Genomic DNA, 18,622 nt, shown 5'->3' with positions numbered 1-18,622 from the left:
TGTCCTCTACATGCTCCTCATAAATTCGTCACGCATTGAGAGGCTTTTTCCATATAATGGAGCGCTAAGGCAACAATAATTCTTTCGCCTGTCTGCCTCCATTGCAGAATCGCGACGACACAGTACTTGGAAATTTCACCTGACAAATTGCTCTAAACAAGCAGTCCGAAGGCATTATGTTAATAATTCATCTCCAGTGGAAATTGCTTTTCCAAACCCACCCCCCACGCATCTGCGTCTGTAGATACCCCCGCACATATGTAGATACATAATGTACTTCTACTAGACTAGACATTCTGTAATCGTACGCATACAGACTCGTTACTTTTCCGAAACAAAACTTTCTCTTAAGGTCCTCGTAAATACAAAGGGGCCGCAACGCAGGATATTTTTTCCATGCAAAAGTTTCATTGTTGGGAATATTTTTTGATTAGAACATTCTTTTTCAATTTACTTTCACGCGTTTGGTATTGAGAGTCATTTGAATGAGATCCTCGTTTTTGTTTGGCTTCCACAAGGGCTCTTTCAGTTGACGGTGCCCTTTTTATATTGCGGAAAAACCTTTGAATATTTCATGACTAATATCAAGGATAATTGTTTCTGTTTTCGCCGCTCCTTCACATTAAATCTTACAACCATCGCCTTTATGTTTCCCACTTTTCTTTCAATGTGTGCACAGAGTCCTGTTCCAATTAAAGAGCAATCTACGATCGGCTAGATGCAATTACGTTGTGTCCCAGCTTGTTCGAGCTGAATGCTAAGGACAACTAGTCTCTGTTCATTTTCGTTAAGGAAAGTAATTAAATTCTGTCCTACTTTGGATGTTTCCCTTCAGCGTTATCAAATCTTCCTTCCGATGGGCCTTTAATTTCAACTTCCTCCATTTGCGCCAGGTATTCCAGCTACTCTGCAGGAAAATTTAAATTTGAGCAATTAAATCCTTTATTAAATTTTCAATGAGGATTTTAATATCCTTTGAAAATAATAGAAATCTCAGGATTTCATTTTGCGGCTGTTATATTAATTTATAATTTTATTCTGATTTTACAGAAATGAATTCGACATTTTCGTTGGGCGGGGACCATGGATCCCGAGCCGAGGAAGACATTCTATATCAAAAGGGGGTGTCGTTCAGCGCGAAACTAGAAGGTCCATCGGATCAAAATCAGGCGGATACCGATGATGACGAGGACGAGGATGATTCGCGACCGGGGGTGGAGGACAACAAGGACGAAACAGTATCAGCAGAGATACGTTCCGATCAGTCAGTACTTAAGAACCAGATAGAAAATATAAGGGACGTATCACAAGGACATGCGGCGGGTTACAGTGTTTCGAGCACAAGTACATCAACGGAGTTCCCACAGCCTGTGGCGTCGACAATTGTGTATAGTAATGGAAACGATGACAACTTCTACGCGAAACAGGATATGTCGATTTACGATGATGTGAATAACAATCGGCTCAATATCAGACCATATCGCCCGGATACATATCAAATCATTGAGGACACCAGTGTCGTCACTACAAATTCTGCAATAACCCCAACGACAAGCATATCATTGATGCCTTCAGCAGTGTCGGCTGCACCAAATGCCACGGAACCCATTACAATAACGTCACCGTGAGTATTTGGCTGTTTAGTTTTTTTAGTATGGATGAAAGGATTTGACGGATAAATATGAATGAGAATATGTGACAAAACAAAGGTTATTCTGTTACTATTAGGGAATTTGATTTTCACTTGTAAATGCCTGGAGTAGTGGAAGATGCTTTTAATCCTTCCAATCCTGAGAACTTTCTTATATATAGTATGTGCCTCAGAACTGAATATCATATTTTCTTTAATGAATGGAAATGAAAATCAGCCCCATCCGGTAAACTCATCCTATATCGGTTCACGGTGTTCCCCCCAGACAAAAACTGCATATATAGAGCAGGATGAATTTTGCAACAACCACGCACAGTTAGATTTTCTGCAAAACTAATCAACGCTGGCTCCTCTAGTACGCGAAGTTCAACAACTCCATCATATATTATGTTACACAGCAGCGAACCCAATGTGAAGCCTTGAAGAATATTTCCTGCCACAACGTATTCTTTCCTCGCGTTGCCTCCCCAAGTGGTAACTCTTGATTACCCCAGTCAAGTGATTAGGGGTCTTCAGTGTAGCCCCTAATTTAACCTTACTAAACTAAGTTAAAAGCATTTCTGTCATCAAGCTTTGCCACCCCACAGCACTTTTCAACGGTAGTCGCATCCCGGGCCCTATACACAACACTTGATACCGCGTCGAACAAGGAGTGGGTTTGTCAGAACCTATACTATCGCCTCAGCAGACCGCTTGCTCATTCGATGAACGAGATCAGCCTGTAGCATATATCCTTCAGCAACATCTTCAACATAATCGAATGATAAGAAGAAGGCAAGCCACGTGGTCTTTAGTCCTTCGTTAGTAGAGCATCTTTCACTGAACGGAAAACAATCCTTCCACCAAGCACAATTAAAATGTGCTTGGCAGCTAATTTGAGAGCTTAGTTCGTAACCGCGCCAAATCCTGATACGTCCACAGATCTCGGGTGGTTGCTCCTCGGTTACCTTAGAAATTCGGAACACGTTCTGTTCAGTAATTGACCGAGGTCCACTTTTCTGCTGCTGCTGCGGGAAAAAATAATATTTGGAACAAAAGTCTCTACAACGTTACTTGGGAGCAAAAGCCTCAAAGACGAACGTTCAAAAGCTGGGTCGGCTCGTCGGGATCGGATTCGCCATTTGGCTTCATTAAATTCCTGATCTGGATCTCGAGGGCTTTAAATCCCCACCGAGCATATTAAGCTACCGCTGTCGCGCCCTTTGGTCGCTTACCGTCGACTTCGATGTTTAGACCCATCTTGGAAAGTGAATTCTCGTCAGCGCGTATTACGTGACAATACTATCGAAGACGCCTCTTTCGCAGTTTTTCCAAGATCGGTGCAACTCCATATCGATTTCAGATGTAATCAAAACATATCACGCCACTAGTCCAACGCAACATCTTCATCTCCATTACCGCAAGACACCTTTCATTGTCTTTTACAGTCGGCCAACACTCAGAACCATAGGGAACGGCGGGACGGACGACATTCGGTAAATTTTAGATTTGAGGCGTTCATTGATACGTCGATCACAAAAAACCCCAGTTGCGGAACGCCACTTCATCCAGGTTGCGTTAATGCGTCAAGTAATTTCATAGCCCAATTCTCCATTGGTTGATAGCGTTGACTCGAGATATTAAAATCGCTCAGTTCTGTCAATGCCGCTGTAGCTATTCCATCTATTTCCCTGTATATACTTTTCATGGCTACTACAAAGACTTTTTTGTTCTTCCAGCTCTTCCACTTACACATGAAACCGCCAGAAATGATTGTTCCTGAAAGCCGCAGCGGAACAGAATACTATCTTAGTTTTTCCACTTCCTAAGGGATAGTGGCTTACTCCATTTCCAATGTCGAAAAAGATGGCCTGGTAGCCACTCTGTGCATGGTGCTCACTCACCCACCAGCCCATCCTTGTCGCCAACTAGGTACTTACTTACGACGGATTTCACTCGCACTCAGGTCGTGTTTGCGATTAAATATAAAAGGAGCGATTACCACCTGTCGCTACTGTCGGTTACGCTGCTCCCAGGGCAGAGGTGAGGCAATGATTGATGAGTGGCTCTACCCGGGACGAAACCGTCAGCCAACTTTTTAGGAACTTAAGTATGTCAAGTCGAAGATTGAACCTAATCCTCTACCTCGGGAAGCAGGCTAAAATCCCTGGACTTCGTCTGCCTGTCCCTTTCCAAGTCATTGCACCTGTCTAGCATCTCTTTTAAGGTTTTGTGTAAAATAAAACCTTATTTGTTATACTAGCGCTGGACTAGAAGGAGTATATCAGCTGTAAATATAGACAGTCTTGATTTTTTCTCTTCAAATATACTCTCCCTGGGTTGTTATTATTTCTTGTATGGCTGGTCTTCCAGATGTGCTGGCAAACGTAACCTTGACCCAGGTAGCACTAGCATATCTTCCGCATGGTTCGCAGGTTACTTCCACGTCTACTTCGCCGAATGGTTTGTTAGGTTAGGTCTTGAACGGCCTTACAGTACTTTAAATTAATTTATATCAACCCCATGTTTTTGAATGCGTTTACGCAAAGAGTGTTGGACTCTCGCAGCACTACGTCATTTGACTACCAACTAAACACCTCCTCATCGTCAGAGAGCTAGCCTTGAACCGTTTGTCACATTGCTTCGGGCTAGTCTCCGAACTCTCCCGCCTTGCGGAGCCTTCAAATCAGGAAATCGCTTTCATCAACGGGAGGGGAGAGGTGAAAGTGAACTGTCAGTTCGAGGATTCCCTGCCATCCGTGCCGTCCACCGGTCGAGCTCTATCTTCTTTGTAACAAGAAGGACCCAAACGTCCTGTCAGCACTCTTCAGCATCTCCTCGGCAATGTTGTCTGGAGAGAGATCCCGTGTGTTCAAAAAGAGCTGCAGACGAATCCCATCCCATCTTGCACAAGAAAAAAGTGTGGTAGGCGTCGCCCACAACTCCATTGGAAAACACACAATCCGGAGATTGTGCCTTTCTAATCTTGTGCAAGTAAGACTGAAAACCTCCATGCTCACTTAAGAACTGGGTAAGGAAATAGTCAGTCTCACCATGATTCCGATTCATCCACGCACCTGAGTTGTCGATGAGCCGCACAGTCCATTTGCCTCAAGTTTAATTTTACTAACAGATTTGCCACTCGTCTAGGATGCTTTGCCGTTCTTCACGAGCAACCACCTCTCTTGGCTCTTCTCCCTTGCGCCTGTATATGGCTTGACACTCCTTAGCAATAAGGGCAAACGGGATCACTCACGGTTCAGAGACAATGCGATACGCAGACGCCACCCGCAAAGCTCCCCGTCTTTGTACTTGCGCGAGACGCTTGCGATATATCTCCTTGCCAAGAGCGTCAGCCCATACCTTTGCACCGTAGAGCAGGACAGACTGCTTTGAACTCATCAAGAGACATAGCCTGCTAGACACAGGATCAGCCTTTTTCCTTGCTGCTTATCTTTGAGTTAAGGGACAGCCCGAGTTACTGTTTTTGACTCTATAGTCAACTCGCCGATCGATATGGGACGCAGGGTCGGGATTTTCTTTCTGGTCATGATGACGACTTCGATTTTTTTCAGCGCAATCGCAGCGAAACCGTGAGCAGTCATTCATCCGCTTACCCGTCGTATCAACGTGCCAAGTCTACTTTGCGCCTGCTCAACAGTGCGTCCAGCAACAAGTGCCACAACGGCAACTTCGGGCATATCGAGTCTCAGCACGTTATCGTAGGAAGCGTTCCAGAGGTCCGGCCGCAGGATGGGTCGCCATCCCCGACGTATTTTCGATCCTCCTCTGACCCTCTAGCGTCTTAAAGAGCAGAATGGTCTTTCCGATAATTCATCAATAACCCCAAGGGATGGTTTGGCACCTATCCATCTTACCGAATTGAAGACATTTCTGACATTAAGTGTTATGAAAAGAACTATCCGTCAAGATCGGCGGCTGTGTACCTCGGCTCCATGAACCACATCTACGACTAATAGAGCAGTATCTTCAAGGAAGCCTTGAACGCCTCGAGCAGCAAATGGCCGTTGGCGCAACACCAGTTTGTAAACTTCCGCCAGGATACCATCAGGACCTGCGGCTTCTTGTTTTTGACGGTGAGAATCGGTTCTTCGAGCTCTCTGATTTTGAAAAGCGAGTAATCGTCGACCCTTTCCGCGCTATCGCCCTCAAGCCGTAGAGGATGTCTGGGGAATAACCCCCGTACAATGTAGTTCATCTGGTCGGTACTTAACATGCAAGGCTGCCGCAGACCGGCAGAGATGACAGCGGTGCCCGATAAGTCGAGATGCCATGAAGCCGGAGTCCCTGTTCCGGTATTGCTCATTGATTAGCACTAGATCAGCATTTACCTCCGCAGCGAACTTTCTAGTTCCGCCATAAACCTTGGACACTGGCCCGAACCCTCGGTATGTGCGACGCTTTCACCGGAGGCACCACGACCCCTGCAGAGAACGCAAATTTTGCCTTCATTGCATGTCTTCGGTTGGTGACCTACCTGACGGCATCTCCGTCATGTTGTCCTCCTGTCGGATCCCTTGCCTGTAGTACTTGGTGGAGACTATCCGCATTCGTATCCTGCATACTACCCATCCAATTTTCATTATGCCGTGGATTTCACTAAGGACTTCCGCAAATGTCTTGGCTTCCGTCGATTTAATGAGCTGAGCCGAAGGTCTACTCCTTCTCCGTTCTTCGTCTTTTCTGCTATTGATTTTCGGTTTGTAGCCTTCTTCAAGCACGTTGTCCTCTTTGCGGTTTTTCCCCACTTCGCTTTGCAATGAGTTATCTGCAATCCGTTTGGTACTAGCAGTGTTCTCAGTGAGAAGTGCGGCTGTTTCCGCTTTTCAGGCAAAGAAGATGCGGTCCAACAGTTCCTCTAGTTCCATCACCTCGTTTTTGATGCCTTTGCTGACGTTCCTCTGGAGGAATGTTGGCGACCGCATACGTTTCACCACTGCCGCGCATTTCCTAATGAGTCTCTTCTCTGTGCGTGTCCGAACCCACCTGCTCAGGACTAGCGGTTATGACTGGGATTTTTTCCGTAGTAGGGATATTACAGGGGTACTGAAATTGCAGTCCCTGCACTATCAGTAGCACCACTAAGGCTTCCCCTTTATTTAGGCGCCCCGGTGTCACTTCGGGTATTTCAGCCCTCGCTGCCTCTTTCGCAGGTCGCTGCGGTGAGTGACGCATTTTTGCACTGCGCTCAAACGCAGTCAGCTCTCTCCCTCCTTCCCTACTATTTCGTCGTTGAAGAAAACATTGCGCATGTTGGACGTGCTTCAATCACTTCCCCGTAAAAAATTTTGCTATTTACTATGGTGTTAGCACTCGAGTGCTCCGATGGAGCTTCAGTATTTGCGAGCAGACCTTTACGGTCAATATTGCCAACTTTTCAGGTTTTTGGTATAGTTATTCCCCCTAGGTTATCCTTGGCCACTCAGGATGGCCGTATGACCATATAAATCCCATTAGTTCATTACAAGATGATGATCCGCTTCGAGGTGAATGTCAGCACAACTTTTGTTACGAACATTCAGAAGGCAACTCGACTGGTTTGTCACCGTTGACGAGGCAGTGAAATCAGCCCAAAAATTTGAACTATTGTTATAACGATCGCAAAGAAAATTCCTCCCCATTACACCACGAGGAGAGTGTAATCACCTTTGCAGTCAATGTTATATTGTCACCTCAAGGAAGTCTCTCCTAAACCGCATGTAATTGCTCACGGAAAACATCCTTCTCTTCTGTATCGAAAATCTCCGTTGGTATATAAGCCTTGACAATTATGATTATCTAACCTGAGTCGAAACCCTTGTCTGAAACGGGCTCCCAGAGCGTGAACAATAGTGCACTACCAGATTAGGGTCTGCTACCGCTTGGCAAAAGGAGAAGAGCACTCTCTAGTTTCAGTATCTCAGTTCACTTAGGTTTAGAAAGTTAGTCCTTATCCGAGGGGTTGTTGAGTTTTTGACAGCAATATATAGTTTCAAAATTTGCAGGTTGGCATCTCAGCAGATTCTGTGACTTATAGTCGAAAGCCTCTACTCTCCGTTGGTATTGTTTTTCTGGGGTTACGTCAGTCATGATCACTGTCAGCAGCAGTGACCTGCCCAGAACTGAGCGATTTAAATACTGCAGGTCAACGCTATCAGCCAATGGAGAACGGCGCTATGAAATTGGTTCATGTGTTAACGCAATCCGAATCCAAAACTGGTGTTCTATGTGATCGACACATCAACGAACGTCTCAAATCTAAAATTTACCGCATTGTCATCCGCCCTATCGTTCTCCAACAGCTCATCCATGGTTACTGCAGGAATTACCGTCACATTCAGAGTTCTGTGAAATATGTCAGTGCCCTCTCTTGTTGGGGAAATAACCCCTGGATGATTTTCAACAAGAGAGTAGGGCACGTGATCTATAGGAATGACCGTCCTCTCAACAGTCTCATCACAACTCCATAGACGCCCCCCCCCACGAATTTAAATCCGCTTCCGAGCAGAGCTCCTTAAAGCATTCCCTCTTGTTCCGCTGAATGGCAAGTTTGAGGTTTTTGCGGGCTACCTTTTAAATATGGTCCTTTTGTCCCTGATCAGTCCTACCTACCGTCCTCTGAGCCGTTCGTCTGGCAGGCTGATCGAAGACTCGTCAGTTCACTAATCTACCAGTAGTTTGATTTTCTTCTGGAGAATGAGCACCTCCAAGGCATGGGTGCGTCACATGTCTGGACGGTGATGAATTACTTGACATGGAAAACTCTCTCCGTACGATCGCCTGCGTTAGTAGCTTGGCCAAACCGCACTTCCAAGAAGCTTCCCTCGTCCAATGCTTTTGCAGCCCATCTTGATGCCCTTCTCGGCTTTAATTATCCTGTTTCTTTGGCCTGTGACTCCCTCCTTAGTTCAAAGATGATTGCCTGGTGATCGCTGCCGGTGTAGATATGCCTGGATATATCACGTATCAGTGCAGGGCTAAAGAGAAAGACCCTCATTGTGAAAGGTGCTTGTATTACCTTCATTGGCCAAAACCAAATCCAACTGGGCAAAAGCCTCTAATAGACCCCCTTGCCTTACTCTCCCCGCTTCCCCACTCGAAGGCCCAAACGTTGAAATCACCAACAATCATCTTTGGACTTCATCCCCTTGCATCGACAACTAGGTTGTCTAACATGTCTTAAAATTCAGAAAACGTAAAACTGGGTGGGGCGTAGTAGCTAAACACGTACCCACCGCTTATTTTTCCACACACGACCCACTGGCCTACTGATTTATGGAACATTGTATAACTTGGCGACCGCACGCCCATATCACCGCTCCATCAGTCGAATCTGCTATCCATACAGCACCGTCACGGTTTCTGCAGGTTTCACTAATGATGTCAACTTCCATCTGAGATTCATAAGGGGTCTGCTCAAGTAAGTCCTAAGTGACCCTGCAATGATTAAGGTTTATTTGAATAAACCTCATTTTTTGATAGTAGTCAATGCCTTCCTGGATTCCGGGCATTTACCACTTTCGGTAATATGGCGGTTATCTCTTCCTTCCTTTACTTCGCACAGTAGCCTTTTGGGGTCCCTATTGCACTCCTTGGAGATATTTCATTTCTCCCCGCACCTTCTGCACCGATCGGATCGATTAGTGTTGACCGACTATAAAAGACAATGAAAGGCGCCTTGCGGTAATGGAGACAAAAAAGTTGCTTTGGACGAAGTCTATGGTAAGCGACCAAAAGTTACTCAAAGAGAAACAACATGAGAAGCGTTTGACCGTGTTTGTGAACTCATCTGGTATGCTCTACGACGACACCTAGTGCCAGAGAAACTCGTGCGCTGAGTTCAACTGCTCTACCACGATCCAAAAAGCAAAGTTCAAAGTGAATCGGACGCATCAAAACCACTTCGTGTCTCCGTCGGTATACTTAAGAAGCACCCTCTCATCACTCCTTTTCGTTCTTGGTATGGACACAATCACACGAGACATTCAACATCCGGCACCCTAGCACGGTCCCCAGCTAACGGAGAAATGCGTTGTTTCGAGTATTAGCGCACCCTTGATGACGTGGTATTCCGCAACTGGTGATCTTTGTAATCGACGTATCAAAGAACATCTCAAATCTAAAATTTACCCTAGCGTCGTCCACCCTGTCACCCTGTATGGTTCTGAATGTTGGCCGCATATAAAAAACAATGGATGGTGCCTCGCGGTAATGGAGACGAAGATTAGTGGCGTGACACGCTTAATTACGTCCGAAATGAGGATAACGGCGATCGATATGGGGTTGCACCGATAGTGGAAAAACTGCGAAGAGGGGTCTCCAATGGTATGGTCACTTAATTCGCGCTAACGAGAATCCACTTGCCAGGATTGACCTGAACATCGAAGGCGATGATAAGCGACCAAGAGGCCGGCCAAAACAACGGCGGCTTGATACGCTGGATGGGGATTTGAAAGCTTCACCACTGCATCCAGCCGTTTGATAGGGCAAAATAGCGCAACCGATGACGAAGAGCCGACCTCGCTTGTGAACGGGACTAAAGAAAAGAAGAAAATCAGAAAATGCGACTATTTAGGTTGTATGATCACCATCCTAATTTGATATTCATTAATTGGATTTTCACTTTTTAATGCTCGAGGTGTTCCTGCCTCTCCAGGAAGGAATCCTTTTACAAACTCATAAACATTTTAAAACTTAATCTAACTCCTCCATAATGCAATTAACATCAAAGTCAACACTTTGGAAATCATTTTCACTGACTATAATTTTCTTAAAAGGTATTTTCTTCTACCACGAAAAGTGACCACTTTCCCGGAAAAAAATCAGTCACAAGATGAAAAATTGCATTATCCTTATGAATTGCATTTGAACATCTTTCCAGGACACGAAAGGGTCCAACCACCATCATTCCCATTCAGAAGACCGTAGGAGGAGTGTGTAATTGAATTCAAGAGGCAATTCGATTAAGTTCCGTTAATGTTAATGTTTCTGCCCCCGTATAATTGCCCTAGCTAGGAAAGGACTAAAAGGAATCAAAGCTAAACTGCTTTTACTCGCCCACTCGCAAATTGTGTCCGCTCATCACTTTAGCCAAACGAACATTAAAGTCAATGGGGGCGGGGGTAAAGGTTTTTCAGGATTTCAATCGAAACGTATCGACAGGCAACGCTGACGGAGGGGGCTGGAAATGGGTGCCTACGCTCGAAGCAATGAGGTACCAAGAAGTGTCCTTAATTGTGTTCCCGGGATTCTTGCGTAACATTATATTTGTGCGTATGCCGAAATCGATGGATTGTGTCTAATGGCTATTGAATTTCATAACAATTATCCCCAGCTTCCTGTTGTTAGGTGAATTCCCGTCAGGTTTTATCTAGATCTTCATGGAGCTTGTCATAAGGACTTACTGCCATTCATATTTGCAAGGAGCTGGGTATGAGAGGTTAATCGTTTCCGAAGAGCAAGTGATTTGGTGGAGTGTTACCGTAAATGTTAGATGTTCAAGGGGTTCAACGGGAAGGAAGTTCCTGAAATCTTGATGGGATACATGGGATACATTCCTTAGAAGCGTGGTATCATCCGCTTCCCGGCCCAATTTGCGATTGTCCTGCTTAACACAGTACCTGAATGGAAGGCATCCTTTCAGAGAAGTCCTGACCACTTTTAAGATTGATGTATGGCTGTGGCTTGGACAGGGATGAACTTCACTTGAAAAGGATTCCCAGGAGCGACTTTTTTCCTGTCATTTTATATTAGTATCTCCCAATGAATCCTTTAGAACGCGATAAGTTCAAAAGCTGACAACAAGATAGTATAATATCTATTTATCTGCTGTTTACGTTTGCCAGTCTCGTCAACTTTTTCCCAATTCGGCAACCCTCCGGAGAATGAACCCTACATCCTCTGAACCCCCGCCTCCCTCATTGCTTTAGGGTTTGCTCAAAGTTGAAGCTCCCAACACAGCCAGATGGGATTTTTAGCTTAAGTTAATGTGTCGCCGTTCATTCGATTTAGACGTTTAGTCAAAGTACTCCTCCTGCATAACTGGCTTAGACATTTTAAGGATTTTCTCAAGGACTCTAGAGAAATGCGAGAGTCTGTAGCCATGAAAATTAGACGTAGAAGCACATATAATGTGAATGATAGAATCCAACTGTTTAATATTCTCGTGCTGATTCGGTGCCGTTTTTCCATGGAGACGATGGAGGAAATGTATTTATTCTTTCTGTCGACTCCATTTTTTTCATACAAATTTATAATGATTACATTTCGTTGAGATATATCTCAGATATTATGGGTAAGATATGCAGGGAAAAAGATGGTGAAGTTCATTTGAGGAGCAAATGTTCAGATAAGTGTAGAAGCTGGTCTTGTTTCGCTGTAACATGGATATTGGATTCATTCGATTTGTTCATATTTGGAATTTCAATGAGAGACGCATTATCGGTGCCGCGTGTTGCTGAAGGTGGAAAATTAGGAATTTCAAGGACCTCAAGGAAAGACCTTGTGTTGGCATATTGGATTTCTCATCCATTGATGATTATTTATATTTCCCACTTTGCGGTGAATGTAGTATTGATTGGGTGGCGAAATTATTGCGAGACTTCAGAGCTAAATATTTAGTTTGATTGCTACAATTCAAACAGGAGGCGTTAGAAACTCTTAGAAGACACATCCATTTTCCAGCTCTTCCGTGTGAACGTCAAAGCTGGCATGGTATAGTGTGAGATTCGCATCCATTAAAAAAGCGTCCCCACCTCTCTCCTGCCTTTGCCCCACGGGACCACTATTTAGACAATACTTCGCGGGGCGGGTTTGCCCTCCGTAGGCCTTCATGTTTCCAATTCTGCAGCCTTTCGCTTCTTCAGTAGCTCCAATCTGTCTTTAGGGTACAGCTTCTCCATTCCTTTGTGCTCTTCTTGCGCGTGCTTCTCTCAGCAGTTGGGTTTGTATCCGCATAATTGTACGGATGACCGAAATCCAATTTTCCTTTGACCTGAGCATTTTCCGGATTAAGTTTTGGAGGCTCATGACGACTCCCAGGGCCTCGCTCAGGCTTCTTCTCTCCTCCCGGAATCTCGAGCACTCAAACAGCACATGCTTCGGAACCTCTAGAATACCACGACATCTGTAACAGTTCGGGGAATCATCCACACCGATACGATGCAGATACGTTCGGTAGCAACCACCACGTCCAGTGAGAAACTGCGTGAGCTTTTAGTTCACCTCCCTGTGTCGTCGGTCAAGCATTCCCAAATATCAGGAATAAGCTTATATGTCCACCGACCCTTCGACGACTCGTCCCATCGTTGTTGCCATAGTCTATGCCAGTCCTCTCTTGCCGTTCGCCGGAGTTTTTTTTTAAAGAGGTGGAAATCTTCAAAAGTCTCTGGCCTGGGCACGCCAGAGTGTGGTATTTTTACCCACTAAAACCACCCCGTGGAACCACCTTTAGGTATTACATCAAGGAGCGGAGTTAGCTTACTTAAGCTAGGTCTCCTTCCGTCTTCCCGGGAGGCTCGTAACCGCGCCTTCCTCACTTCTTCTGCTTTTTGCAGTTTATCCTGGATTACTGCGATCATGGAATTGATCGCATGCCAGTCTTTCTGGCAAGCTACGATTCTCCGGACAAAATTTTCCAGTGACAGTACTTCACCTAGAGTATCCTCTAGGTTCCTCCTTTCTTCCACGAACCTAGGATATTGGAAGAATACGTGCCCTGGGTCCTCTGGGACCCCTTCGCAGTTTGGACAATAAGGTGAGGTGGCCAGTGGGAAGCTGGGTGAGACTATAATTGATCTCCTATGTTTTCTCTCCAGCCACTCCCCGATGGAAGGGATCAACCTCTAAGTCTAACTGACTGTTCTCATCGCTGTTGCCATCTGCTTATGGATCTCTCCCTTCCGACTTTTTTTCACCTGCGATTAGGGAGAAGTGAACCTGGTGTTATAAATGTTGATCATTTCGGTCGCCAGGATGTCAATCGGCATCACTCCCGAGATGACGAACGCTGCATCGTCTGAGACGGTCCTGAAGACAGAACACACCCTTAAGGTTTTTCTTCTGTAAACCGTACTCAGTTTATGTGCATTGCCTAAAACCTGCAGCGCGTTTCCCGAAACTAGGACTGCATACAGCATGATAGAACTCACCACCCTGGCTATGAGCAGCCTGCAAGTATGCCGCGGTCCTCTTGCGTTTGGCATCACCCTTGTGAGAGTCATAATCATGGTGGATGCTCTTTTGCAAGTATGCTCTACGTGCTGCTTAAAATTGAGTTTTCCGTCTATCATCACCACCAAGTATTTGATGGCCGACTTCGAAGTGATAATACAATTCCTGATTCTAATGCAAGCGTAATTTCTTTTGCGACGTATAGTGATGGGACCGCTTCCGTCTTTTCTCCGCGAGTGGCGGTCCAGCACTCTCTAACCAAACCTTAACAACACTGATTGCTTCGCTTGAGTACAACTCAACATCCTCGAGATGCTTTGCAACCACAACCAGTGCTATATCATCGGCGTAGCCCACCACCGTATCCTCCTCCGGAACGGGAAAGTTAAGTACATCATTATATTACACATGATATTCCGCAGTATTGGGACCAGTGCAAACCCCTGCGGGACACCCTTGGAGACAACGTACTCATTAGGTCCATCATCGGTACTACACCAGAGTGTTCGCTCATAAAAGTAGCTATCGATAATAGCGGCGAGGTAGGTGGGAACACCAATCGTCGCTAGAGACTTTCGTATAAGATTCCAATTGGCCGAGTTGAATGCATTCGTCACATCCAGGGTCACCACCACACAATATTTGCTGGTACAACCCCTTCCGTGAATTGCATTTTCGGCCAAGCGGGTAACCATTTTGATAGCATCAATGGTGGATCTGGCTTTACGGAACCCATACTGTCTATCTGAAAAGCCCCCTTGGCCCTCGACGACTGGGAGTAGTCTATTATAAATAACCCACTCCAACGTTTTCCCCATAGTCTCTAGAAGACATATAGGAGGACGGTTCCCCTGGCGGTTTGCCAGCCTTAGGCAGCAGTACCAGCTTCTGCCACTTCCACGGTGTAGGGAAGATACTTTCGGACATGTATGTTTCGAACAGCTCCACGAACATATCCGGTCTGCATTTGATGGCAAGTTTGAGGCCTTTATTTGGTATGCCCTCCAGACCCGGGGCCTTGCTATCGCCTATTCGACTGCAGATCTCCAGCAGCTCGTCAGTAGCCCCCTCTTGTTGGGGAAATAACCCCTGCATTATTTCCAACAAGAGCAAAGGGCACGTGATCTGCGCAGATGATCGGCCTCTGAATCGCCCTCTCAAGATTTTATAGCCGCTACCCCACGGATTTATGTCCGCTTGCAAACAGAGCTCATTAAAACATTCTCTCTTACTCCGCTGGATAGCGAGCTTGAGGTTCTTGCGAGCTTCCCTAAAGGCATGCTCCTTTTGCCCTTGATCGATCCTATCTATTGCCCCGATCGAAGGCTGACAAGTTCACTATTCCACCAATAATTGGGTCTTCTAGTGGAGAATGAGCATCCCCTAGGCATCGACACGTCACATGCCTTAGAGATGCTTTGTGTAACATGGAGAGCTCTATCCGTGGAGGCGCCTGCTTTGCTAGCCAGATCTAGCCACATTTCCATGAATGTTTGTTCATCCATCGCTTTTGCAGACCATCCTGGTGTTCTTTTGGATTGCGGCTTCCGGGTGCGGGTCTCCTCCCTTGTGGCTCCGTCCTTAGTTCAAAGGTGATTGCCTGGTGGTCACTCTACGTGAAGTCGTCGTTAACTTGCCAAGACATGTCACGTGCCAGCGCAGGGCTGACAAAAGTCAGATCTACAATTGAACCAGTTCCCCCCATTCCGATAAGTGTTTACATTACCTTCGTTGGCTAGAACTACATCCAATCCGGTAAATGCTTCTAATAAGCACCGCCCCTTCGCGTTAGTCTCCTTGCTGCCCCACTCGATAGCCCACGGATTAAAGTTACCGGCTATCACCTTTGGACCTTGTCTCCTTGCGTCGTGAACAAGATCGTCTAACAGGTCTTCAAACTCAGGCAGCGTGAGGCTCCCCGGGGCGTAACAGCTATATACGAATATACCGCTTATTTTTTCCCACCAAAGCCGCCTGACCCATGCTATATTATATGGCTTGACGACCGCACGCCCATATCGCCGCTCCACCAGACACCGACACCGACACCGACAATATGCCGGTTATGTCGTTCCTCTTTTCCTTCACACAAAATGCATTTGGGTTCTCTATTGTACTCCTTGGCAATATGCCCTTTTTCCTCACACCTTCAACATTGATCGGACCAATCGAAGCCGCTAGTGCACGCCTTCGTGAAGTGTCCAAACATTAGGCATTTGAAGCTCCTTTTTAAAGAGATCTGTTCCCTTAGTCGGTAAACAACCCATCCAATACGAACCTTTCCCACGGCCAACAACTTGTGCGCTCAGTCCACTGGCAGTCGCAATGTGGCCGTTTGAGTACCGCCATAAGCTACCATAAGTCTGTCTGTCTGTCCGTCTATCCGTCTCTCCGTCTGTCCGTCTGTCCGTCTGTCCGTCTGTCCGTCTGTCCGTCTGTCCGTCTGTCCGTCTGTCTGTCTGTCCGTCACACGCATTTTTCTCGGAGACGGTGGTAGCAATTGACACCAAATTTGGTGGAAAAGCGAGAACTGTGAACGCTCACGCATAAAGTGAGTTACATAATTCTACATCGAATTTAAAGGGGGTTCGCCATACATGCAAAGGGGGATGTACATTAGTAGTCTTAGTAGTCTTAGTAGTCTTAGTTTTGACATTTGTTGGAGAGGTGCGCGTTGCGTCCCTCTGTGCCTTCGCATGCCTGTAGAGCAGTGTACGGAGTTTAGATTATCGCTTCATCTGCACTTCCTTGATTCCCAAAAAGTTTTCGATTGCGTGAAAAAGGAGTGTATTTGCAAGAGTCTACGCAGGTATGCATTAAGGATGAGCGATAAGTTCATTGCGGATTATGCTATGGAATGGAATCCACCATCTCCGGGTAGCGACGACAGGGTGGCTCTAAAGCTCGTAGTTGAGAGCAGTGAAGGAGGAGTGCAAGCTCCTGGGAAAATCATGAAGGTAGTTAAAGGACCGCGAAGCCATTGTGATTTTGGCTGCGATCACTGCTAGAACTTATAATAGCGTCAATAACAAGATTGGATCAATGACAGAAGTGGAACCAGCCCCCCCCCCCCCCCACCAATAAAGAGCAAAATGATGTCCCCCTTTATATGTAAAGGGATTCATAGGCCACAGGTTCTCACCATTTTTCCTAGCAATTGTTTTAGCGGTTTCCGAGTGCGACAGACAGACATTGAATCGATTCTAATAAGGCTCTGTTTCACCCAAAACCTTAAAAAAAAAGCTCAGTTTCTGAAAAGTCGCCCAAGATTTTCATTCTTCTTAGATGGCTTCCGAATTAAACATTATTGGAATCTCTGGAATGATGTATGGGGCACAGATTAGACTGATAAAGACATAATATGAACGTTTGGCATCCAAACCAGCTTTACGTCAACATTGGTATGTGCGTACAGGTGTCTAAGGTGGTTAAGTCTGGTTAACAGGGTTCAAGAACATATTTTAGCAACATGCTCCCTTACGCTTGTGACTCTTGATGATCAAGCAAAATCTGCGGAAGCTGAAATGATCCATGGCTTGGACGAAATACTTGAAACGTGGTGGAATGGATTGGCTAGGCAAATTGCATTTTTTTGATCGTTTTTGGAAACGAATTGCGCTCCAGGTGTTAAGTCGGCTTTTTTTGTGTCTAAGTTTAACTTTCGCGGTTTCCTCCATCCATAAACAAACCTTCCATTCGATCCGTTAATTTCTTTTGTGTCTGTGAACAGGACACGCGATTTTTTTGTCACTTAATCCCGTATTACCGAAACTGACGAGCATAGAGTTATGCAAGCACATGTCGCGATATTTCAGTAAAGCTGCACATATTTTCTTGCGATCCTGTCCGGTCAATATTCGCCAATTGCCTTGGATAATTCAGCTTTATCCTTAAGGCGCTTCAACGACCACCTGGACTTAACTTCAGTTCAGTTTGATGAATGGGGTATTGAGCACCAAAAATGTTATGAAATATTAGCAAAGAGGCAAAACCAGTTCAGTTTTTGGGTTCATTAACGCTGCGCGGGGGCGTAACATGTCTCCCACTTTAATAATGATTACCGAATAAACTTTTATTTGAGAATCGAGTGATTCCTAATTCCGGCATCCACTAGTTGGCGGACCGGACCAGTTGGAAAGCAACATACTTCCTCGGTTGTGGTCGCCGGAACCCTCACTATTGGACAAGCCCTGAAGTTTAGAAAAGGATATGATTTATGGTATTGTCCAGGGCAAACACTGCCTCCTCTTTTTCCTGTGAGCAGGGTGACCGGAGTGGTTAGAAGGCGGCATTTGCTCCCTTATATCAATTCAAAAACACGACATGCTACCTTGTAACCGCTTTGGTCACGTTGCTCCTAGGGCAAACGTGAGGCAGCGTCTGATGAGTTGCCACTGCCCTGAACGAACCCCCCCCCCCCTCAAATTTGCCTATTCACGGCCTCCCACCTGCGGCGCTCGCAGCCCTTTGCAAATCTGAGAACATCCTCCAATGGCAGATAGTTGGAAAATTCTTGCTTGAAGAAACCCTTTTCGAAGTTTCTTCGTCTAAGCTCTGAAGAGACCCGGCAACTGCATGTAAGGTGAGGGCTGTCTCCTTCTTTACCTCACACTGGGCACATATAGCTGCCCGCCCAACTTTTTCATGTGATATTTTGAGGGACAGTGTCTCGTTAAGAGCCCTACTACTCCTTGAAGGTCAATAAAAATGCCGATGAATAGGAATTACTCAAGATGAGACGTGTCCCTCCTGTAATGAGGAAGCGGAATCCACGGAGCATTTCCTATGTGAATGTCCCGCATATGGATGCATCAGGCATTA

General features: G+C 45.8%; 1 protein-coding gene across 1 annotated transcript in view; it reads left to right on the top strand.

Annotated features, from left to right (window-relative positions):
* LOC119646408 (pikachurin) overlaps window positions 1-18,622 on the top strand; it is a 590,540-nt gene that overhangs the window by 280,799 nt on the left and 291,119 nt on the right. The window contains exon 3 of the mRNA XM_038046853.1: window positions 1,051-1,624. Within this exon, the coding sequence (XP_037902781.1) occupies window positions 1,051-1,624 (574 nt within the window). The remainder of the gene's footprint in view (window positions 1-1,050; window positions 1,625-18,622) is intronic.

This window comes from Hermetia illucens, chromosome 1 (genome assembly GCF_905115235.1).
Source record: "Hermetia illucens chromosome 1, iHerIll2.2.curated.20191125, whole genome shotgun sequence".
Classification (NCBI taxonomy): domain Eukaryota; kingdom Metazoa; phylum Arthropoda; class Insecta; order Diptera; family Stratiomyidae; genus Hermetia; species Hermetia illucens.
This window is presented reverse-complemented; position numbering and strand designations above follow the sequence as displayed.